General features: G+C 50.7%; 1 protein-coding gene across 1 annotated transcript; it reads right to left on the reverse strand.

The window, feature by feature from the left end:
* Window positions 1-975: 975 nt before the first annotated feature.
* On the reverse strand, window positions 976-8867 carry RHOD (ras homolog family member D). Its single transcript, XM_024220018.1, has 5 exons — window positions 8724-8867; window positions 5551-5638; window positions 2130-2239; window positions 1502-1636; window positions 976-1143 (listed from the first exon to the last, which is right to left on the reverse strand). The coding sequence occupies exons 1-5, from the start codon at window positions 8865-8867 to the stop codon at window positions 976-978; spliced, it is 645 nt and encodes a 214-aa protein (XP_024075786.1).
* Between the last annotated feature and the right edge of the window lie 462 nt (window positions 8868-9329).

The following is a 9329-nucleotide window of genomic DNA, read 5'->3' on the forward strand; positions in this document are numbered from 1 at the left end:
AGGGGAATAACTAGAGTCATAGGATAGAACCTGAGTGAGGGACAAGGGGAGCGAGGAGATATTCTGGGAGGTGAGATGGCTTAGGCCATAGGATCCCCCTGTGGGGGAAGTGATGGGAGCCCCAATGGCATTGAACATGACTGGTCAAGACCATAGGAAATGTCCTGTTGGGAGATCAATCCTGCCCTGGCTTTGTGGCGATAAGCTGGGTGGTCTAGTTGGTCCGTCTCATCTCTCACACCAAGGGGTCTTTGATGGGCATTCCCTTACTCAGATCTCCCTGATGGGAGAGGGAGCCTCACCCTCAGCCCTTTGCTCAGCCTTATCTGTTACTTCCAGTTAGTATTTATTATGCGTATTATTGCAGGAGCCCCAGCCATGGGCCAGGACCTCACTTTGCGAGGTGCTGTACAAACACACAACAAAGACGACACCACAGTCCCTCCTTGGGCTTATGCCCTGCAGAGACTTGTGGCTGTGGAGTCTTGTCGATGGATTCAGGGAATTGGTCACTGGACATGGATGGGGGCCCCTGTGGATCACAGTGGTGGGAGTTGTGCGGGAGCCATGCCAAGCCAAGCCTGGTTGTGGTGGTGGGAGCAGTGCTGAGCCGAGCTGTGCTATTAGGAGCTGCGTGGGCTGGTAGCTGCCAGATGGAGCCAGGTGAAGCTGGGAGGAGTTAGGGCTATTTGACATGTACTCGTGTTCTGTTACAGAGCTGAGGGAGTGAATCCTGTGAGCTGGAACATGGCTCCTTCTCTACTCTGGTCTTATTCCATGTCAGACTATGTGGGGAGGCACTTGCCCTTCCTGTGGTATTATTCACCCCCTGGTGATGCCTGCTGCAAGGAGGGCAAGATCTGCCATCAGTCCCGGCTGTGTGGGAGCCGATGCCCATGGAGATGCTGAAGGGTGGTGCTGGCCCTGGGATGGGTGCAGGGCACTGGGGCATCCCCAGGAGGAGTGTGGAGCTGGCTAGGAGAGCAGGCAGCTCCTCTTGGGTTTCCGTTTGCGCTGGCTCTTCTGCATGGCGCTCAAGGCGGCACTGGAGGCCTCTGTGAAGATGTCGGTGATGTTCTCCTGGTACTTGGCCGAGCACTCGAGGTAGGTGACAGCGTGCACCTCCCGGGCCATGGCCTCCGCCTGCAACAGGGGAGTGGTGTGAGACCTGCAGTGGGCAGAGGGTGGGGTCCCTGCTGAAGGCATGTCATGCCCATTGTACAGCCTGGGACCTCCAGGATCCATTCCCATTGGGCATCACCTCCCCTACCACCATCCCTGGACTTCCCCATGTCTCTGGCAGCGCCCAGGACATGCCCTACTTTGGCTGATGTAATCGCTGCCTTGCCACAACCTCATCCCAGCAGGAGCTTGGCTGACACCTGGTCCGTTATCTCTGGGAGGGACTATTTTTCCTTCCTGAGGATTCAGGATGGCATGTGCTGGCCAAGTAGGCTTGGGGGTGTGGGGGGGGGGGGGGAGGGAAGAAGGGGGCTGTCACCTTATGGTAGGTGATGGGCTCCAGCCGGTCCTTGTGGAGCCGCCTCAGAAGGACCTTGTCCTTCCTCAGGTCAGTCTTGCAGCCCACCAGCACGATGGGGACACCCTTGCAGAAGTGATTCACCTCCGGGTACCACTGTGCAGGGAAAGAGATGGAGACGGGGGGCTGAGCACTGGGGTGGGAGACCCCGCATGTCCTCAGAGGCTTTGGGGGAGGGTCTGAGCCCCATGTTCATTCTCCATAAATTGGAGAATGGGATGTACCCCTAAGGAACACAATAGAGGCCAGCAGAACAGAGCTAGAGCAGGGGTGGACAAACTTTTTGGCCCGAGGGCCACATCTGGGTATGGAAATTGTATGGCAGGCCATGAATACTCATGAAATTGGGGGTTGGCTGTGGGGGAGCTCCTGGCTACTCCAGTCCCAGCCTCTCCCAGCTGGGGGCACTGCAGAGAGAGGGGTGGGAGTGCTGGCTGTGGGGTCGGGGGGAAGTTCCCAGCTACTCTAGTCCTTGCCTCTCTCAGCAGGGGGTGCTGCAGGGAGCAGGGCAGCAGCGCTGGCTGTGTGGGGAGCTTCCAGCTACTCCAGTCCCAGCCTCTCCCCTTTGATCTACAGACAGCTTTGTTACCTTTGTGAGAATGTTGTTGAAGCTGTTGGGACTGGTGACATCAAAGCACATGAGAATCACATGGGCTCCTGTGTAGGAGAGGGGACGGAGCCTGTCGTAATCTTCCTGCCCTGTGAGGAGGAGATGGAGGTTACTAAGTACCCCTCCCCTTCAAGTGCAGGGTCCCCAACCCTCCCTGCCCATCCTCTGTATGTGAGAGGGGATCTAGCCCTCAGGAACAGCTAACCATGGGTGTGTATTCAGCCACCCACTGGTGCACTCACACATACACCTGTATACTGACACACAAACACATGCTGATACATATGCACATGCACACCCACATGCACAGATGCATGTACATGTGTACACACATGTACACTCTAGCACATGCATGAACTCACACAAACTTACACTCTCTGCCACTCCAAATAGGCCCCGGCCCTGCCCTGCAGAGAGGCCCCCCCCCAATAGTTGGTAGAGATTTGAGAAGTGGTGATCCATAGCTCCTTCTAAGTCCCAGGGGAATCCCCTCTTGGCTCTTTTCTCCTTGGCCTGCCTGGCATTGTTCTGGCTGGTCTGGGTTCAAATCCCTGCTCTGCCACAGAGTTCCTGTGCAACCTGGGGTGAGTCTCTTAGCTGCGCCATGCCTCAGTTTCCCCATCTGTACAATGGGGATTATAGCAGTGCCCTACCTCACAGGGGTGTTGCGAGGATAAATTCACTAAAGATTGCGAGGAGGTCAGATACTGTGGAGATGGGAGCCAGATAAGTATCTAAGATAGCCTTCCACCCCCCCATTCACCCATGCCCAGAATCCCCATCACTCCACACACCCATTATCTGAACGATAGCCCTGCTTTTGCAATGTAGGTGTGATGAGTCTCATGATTTTTTATCATGACAGCTCCTGGAGTCATTTGATTAGGGGTGACTCTCCTCTAAATTTAAATAAAGAGGAAGGTTGTAGCCCTTATGGAGTGAAGGAAAGTCTGACAAGTTAATGGCTCAAAAACCAGAAAGAAAAGAGCTCCCAGTTTATTACAGATCTCATGATTTTTGAAGCTGATCTTGTGTATATGCTAATAAAAGCCACCTATTGATTTGCATAATACACTACACCCCAACACACATGCATAGTGTATACAATCTTAGATCCAAGTATGATTTGCATAGCAATCTTAAATCCAAGCCTTGCCCCTTTGACTCTCAACCATTCCTGACTACTGCACCCCTTTTAGGAGTCTGATTAGTCTTGCCTACCCCAAGTTTCACCTCACTTAAAATTATGTGCTTACAAAATCAGACAAACATACAAAAGTGTCACAGCACACTATTAGTGGAAAATTGCTTACTTTCTCATTTTTACCATATGATAAAATAAATCAATTGGAATACAACTATTGTACTTGCATATCAGTGTATAGTATACAGAGCAGTATAAAGAAGTCATTGTATGAAATTTTAGTTTGTACTGACTTTGCTACTGAACATAACGGCCACACTGGGTCAGACCAAAGGTCCATCTAGCCCAGTATCCTGTCTTCTGACAGTGGCCAAGGCCAGGTGCCCCAGAGGGAATGAATAGAACAGGTAATCCTCAACTAATTCATTCCCTGTCACTCATTCCTAGCTTCTGGCAAACAGAGGCTAGGGACACCAGCCCAGCCCATCCTGGCTAATAGCCATTGATGGATCTATCCTCCATGAATTTATCTAGTTCTTTTTGAACCCTGTCATAGTCTTGGCCTTCACAACATCTTCTGGCAAAGAGTTCCACAGGATGACTGTCCATTGTGTGAAGAAATACCTCCTTTTGTTGTTTTAAACCTGCTGCCTATTAATTTCATTTGGTGACCCCTAGTTCTTGTGCTATGAGAAGGCCCAGGACTTCCTTATTTACTTTCTCAACACCAGTCATGATTTTATAGACCTCTATCTCATCCCCCCCACCCTTAGTTGTCTCTTTTCCCAGTATTATTAACCTCTCCTCATATGGTAGCTGTTCCATACCCCTAATCATTGTTGTTACCCTTTTCTGAACCTTTTCCAATTCCAATATAACTTTTTTGAGATGGGGCAACCACATCTGCATGCAGTATTCAAGTTGTGGGCGTACCAAGGATTTATATAGAGGCAATATGATATTTTCTGTCTTATTATCTATCCCTTTCTTAATGATTCCCAACATTGTTTGCTTTTTTTGACTGCCGCTGCACATTGAATGGTTGTTTTCAGAGAACTATCTTGAGAGAGTGCTTTTTATGTAGCCTGTTGTAAAATGAGGCAAATATCTAGATGAGTTGATGTACCCCCTGGAAGACTTCTGTGTATCCCTGGTTGAGAACCATTCTCACACACACAAGTGTCCATTCCTAGACTCAAATAGACTGGTTAATTTTTCTCTCAGGATGTTGGCTCCCTCTACTGTTCACATTGGGAGTAGAAGGATCATACACCCCATCCTCTCCCTGTACATACAGTAACTCCTCACTTAAAGTCCTCCCGGTTAACCTTGTTTCATTGTTAGTTGCTGATCAATTAGGGAACATGCTCATTTAAAGTTGTGCAATACTCCCTTCTAAGTCGTTTGGCAGCCGCCTGCTTTGTCCACTGCTTGCAGGAAGAGCAGCCCATTGCAGCTAGCTGGTGGGAGGCTTGTAACCAGGGTGGACTGGCAGCTCCCCGCTCCCCTAAGTTCCCTGTGCTAGCAATTGCAGCTGTCCCTCCCCCCACTGCCACGTGCTGCTCCTGCCCTCTGCCTTGGAGCTGCTCCCAGAGACTCCTGCTTGCTGTATGTGGGGAGTGGGGCTAATGTCAGGGTGTCCCACTCCCCCCTGCACCCTGCTTACCTCATTTCCATAGAGCAGGGGGTACACACAACAGGGTTCAGGACAGAGGGAGCTTCCAGGCAGCAGCTGTGGTCTCAGCAAGCTGATCTAATTAACAAGGCAGTGTACTTAAGACTGGGGTCAGCTACTTAAAGGGGAAATGTGCATCTCTCGCTCTCACACACACGGTGTGTCTGTCTGCTATGCTCTCTCCCCTCCCTCCATGCCTGCTGCCTTGTAGAGTGAGTCTACATTAATGAGTTAACCCTTGAGGGCTCATCCAAATGCTAGTTCATCATTTAGCAGTAAGGCATTCCCTGCGAAATATCCCACCTTCCGACTTCACCACCGCAACCCAGCTTCACAATCATCATCGCTGTGTACCAGTATTAAATTGTTTGTTTAAAACTTATACTGTGTATATTTGTGTGTGTGCGCATGTGTGATATATATATAAATGTCTTTTTGTCTGGTGAGAAAAACTTCCCTGGAACCTAACCCCTTCATTTACATTAAATCTTATGGGGAAATTGGATTCACTTAGCATCGATTTGCTTAAAGTTGCATTTTTCAGGAACATAACTACAACCTTAAGTGAGGAGTTACTGTACCTGCTGTGTCCCACAGATTGATTTGCACCGGCTTGCTGCCAATCTGGAAGGAGGCAGAGTACTTCTCAAACACGGTGGGGACATAGACCTGGGAGGAGAAAGGAGGGGAGAGTCACTGTGCTGAAAAGAAAGATAGCCAGCCATCACTACTGCTCAGCAGGTTGGCCCATGGGGAGCTAGTGTTCATTCCTCCTTAGATGCTTCTCTATCAGTCTATCTAAAGTACTCACATGACCTCCATCGCTGTAATAATTGAGTGCCTCACAATCTAATGTATTTATCCTCACAACACCCTTGTGAGGTAAGGAAGTAATACCACTGCTGTAGAGATCGGAAACTGAGGCACTGAGCGGAGCAAGGTCACATAGGAAGCTCTTTGGAAGGGTAGGGACTTGAATGGAGGTCCCAAGGATGGCCCCTAACCACTGTCCATTCACTGCAATAATGTGGTCTCTCCCCCCCCCCCCAATGTGCTAGGGGCCAGGGTGCTTGTACTGTGTCTCCCTGGGTTTTTTTAATAATTGTTTTATTTACATGTAGAGATGAACCAATATTGATTTTTCAGTTCAGGGGCTGAACTGAAAGGAAAAAAAAAATCAGTTTGAACCAAAATGGATTTTTTGGGGGGCTTTTCTCATTGAAACACAAACCAAAAACAAACACAACCACCCACAACCCTAACCCTCCTCCCCCAAAACCCCAGAAACCAAACCCCTGAAATAAAATTCATCTTGGATCAAATGGAATGTTTCATTGGAGCTGGAACATTTCCCTCCCAGTGTTTTGTTTCATGATGGATTGTATTGGGGTGTGTTTCACCCTTTTTCATTTAAAAAAACCTGTCTATATTTCTAAATGAAACACTGTTTTGAAATGAAAAGTTGAAATGTTTAATTTTGAAATGGTGAAATGCAACATTTTCCCTTTTATTAAAAAACCTTTTTGCCCCCAATTTTTTGGAGGGGATCTGAAACTATTCACTGAATTTGACCCAAGTTGGTGAATATTTTTGGTGCTCTAAAATATGCATTTTGTGGGCAAATTTAGTATTCACTGAAAAATTGTTTCCCAGATCTATTTGCTTATCAGACACCACCCCATTGTGCTCAGCCCTGTACATGTATAACAAGGAGGTGGTTCTGGCCCCAAAAGGTTTACATGCCAAGTGTGAAGTCAGAGAGGATGGGTGGCTGCCACAAACACAGTGAGATGGCCATGGTGAGTGGAACCCACAGTGACCATAGATCCCCAGTTGCTTGGTGTCATTTGCAGGCCATGCAGCAGAGGTGGGTTTGAAGGAGAAGAACGTGTTGGCTTTGTGTATTCTTCCAAGCTGCCTCTCCACCATGCAAGAGGCGCAGCCTGAGAGCAAGCACCAAGGTGCTAGTGGGGAGATGCAGGCAGTTCTTCAGGTGGAAGAGGCGTCAATATAGAGTGCCCCAAAGCATGCTCCAAAGAAGAGCTCTGTGTGAGCGCAGAAGCTTGTCTCTTTAAAAGATATTCCCTCACCCACCTTGTTTCTTTAATACCCTTGGACCAATACAGCTACAACAACCTTTCATATGGTCTTTTTTGAATCACCCTATAGCATTGAATAGGGCATGATACCCCTGCTAGAGAATTCTATAAAACCAGTCACAAAAGCCTTTAGAAAATGTTTCATTCTCCATTGCTTTCTATAGTAGGTTTGTAGAGGAATTCCTACAGAGCCCCCGTTTCCCGCCCCACTAAATTCCATAGGATTTGCCCTGAAAGATTAAGAGAACCTTTGATTTTTTTTTCACCAGCCCAAGAAACCTGAAGTAGCTCTGTGTCCTTCTGACTGGGCTCCATTTATGAAACCACTGTGATAGGTCTGATGGCCATATTGGTATACACATGCTACAGCAAACAGCCTGGGCTAGTTAAGGTCTAGACTAGACCAACTTTCTGTTTAAAGCTCAACTCTTCTAAATGCTAGAAAATCCTCCCCGTTACTTGGGTTGCTTTGACATTTTGTGTACCTCATGAAGGAGTGGGTACAGTTAGTGAGCAAAATTTGGGGTCATTTCCCCAAGGGGTTACTGAGTTTATACTAGTGCAGCAGTTCTCAAACTGTGGGTCAGGACCCTGTTTTAATGGGGCCACCAGCGCTGGTGTTAAATTTGCTGCGCACGCCCCCTCCAGGATGGTGGGACTCGGGTGGGCTCAGGCTTCATTTCCCCCCTCCTGGGGTCATGTTGTAGTAATTTTTGTTGTCAGAAGGGGGTTGCAGTGCAATGAAGTTTGAGAACCGCTTTACTAGTGTAACTGTCACCACTAGGGGGTTATACAGCATGATCTATACCAGTACAGTCAGAGCGGCACAGCTACAACTTGTCTGTGCAGCCAATGCCTTACAGCAGCTCAGCATGTAGCTGGGAAGTCTGGAAATGCCCCGGTTCACTGCTGGAGGTGACCCGGACAGGCTGGGATCTCTCCAGCCACTGCCGGCTGCCAGGACAATCCTGTCTGGGTGAGCTCCTGCCGGCTCCTTGGGGAGGGTGTTTGCTGGCGGCCTTAGCAGAGCAGGTTCCCTGGGCAGGGAGAATGTTGTCACGAGGCCAGGACTCTCCCCAGAGCAATTGCTTTCACTTCCCTTGGCCAGCTGGGCTCCCGCAGTCTGCTGATTGGGGCGGGGGGGGGGGGGGGGGGGAAGAAGGAGGGAGTTTCCCTCCGCCCCCAGAGGTTCCTGCCCTGCTTTGCTCCATAGAGGGTTTACTCAGAGCACCTGGCAGGGGAGAATGGGGCAGGGAGCTTGTGTCAAGGAGGGGCTGCTCTATGGACCAGGGGTTTGACCCAGTGAGGGAAGAGGTTATCTTGGAGACAGAACAGGTGGGCCAAGCATAGCTGGTTGGGAAGCCGTGTGAGGGGGTTCTCTCTGGGTTGGGGTCTCCCAGGGGAAGCGGTGCATGTCTGGACTGGGACACGGTTTGGATCCCGGGGGGGGGGGGGGGGGGGAGGGGGGGGGGGGGGGGGGGGGGCGGAGGCCGCTCTGTGGTAGGGACAGGGTCCTATGGGGACCCAGTGTGAGGGGAGAGGGGTCTCTCTGGGGCAGGGTCCCCTAGGTGGAGCAGTGTGAGAGGAAGGGTATCTCTCTCAGGCAGAAACAGGGTCCAATGGGGGAGCAGTGTGGGGAGAGGGGGAGTTCTTACCCTGGGGAAATCCCCCTTGGCGAAGACCATGAGCAGGGAGGTCTTTCCACAGCCCCCGTCCCCCACGATCACAGCTTTGATCTCGGTGGTCGCCGTATCATTACAAACAACTGTCCGGCTCTGTGCCCTGTCTCCTCGCTGCATCTCCAGCGCCCTATGCCTAACAGCCCATCTGGGGGGGGGGCTCTGCCTGTCTCTGTTACTCAGCTGCCCTGAACCACCACCTGCCAGTGGGCACCATCCCAGAGCCTGAGACCTGGACGGGGCAGGATCCTTTTCCCCCCTCAGATCACGCCTGAGCCTGCCCTCTGTATGGTGAGTCGGTGACCTCTGCTCTCCAGGCCTCCTCCTCCCCAAGAGTCCACCCCCCTCTGAGCTACTCTTGGCTCTGAGACTGCAGGCGACACTGACTTCTGCCCTACACCCAGCTCTGGCAGGAGGGTGCGGCCGGGAGCCGGAGGGGTCCACACCCTGCATGTGGCTTCCCGTGGGGTGGGGAGAGCGGGGGCAGGTGTGGCCAGGAATGTGACTAAGGCCAAGGGGACAGGTTGGCACAGGAGAGAGTAAATAGTGACACACATGCACACACGCTCATGCTATCTGGAC

Source organism: Terrapene carolina, unplaced genomic scaffold (genome assembly GCF_002925995.2).
Source record: "Terrapene carolina triunguis isolate 2854851 unplaced genomic scaffold, T_m_triunguis-2.0 Scaffold90, whole genome shotgun sequence".
Classification (NCBI taxonomy): domain Eukaryota; kingdom Metazoa; phylum Chordata; order Testudines; family Emydidae; genus Terrapene; species Terrapene triunguis.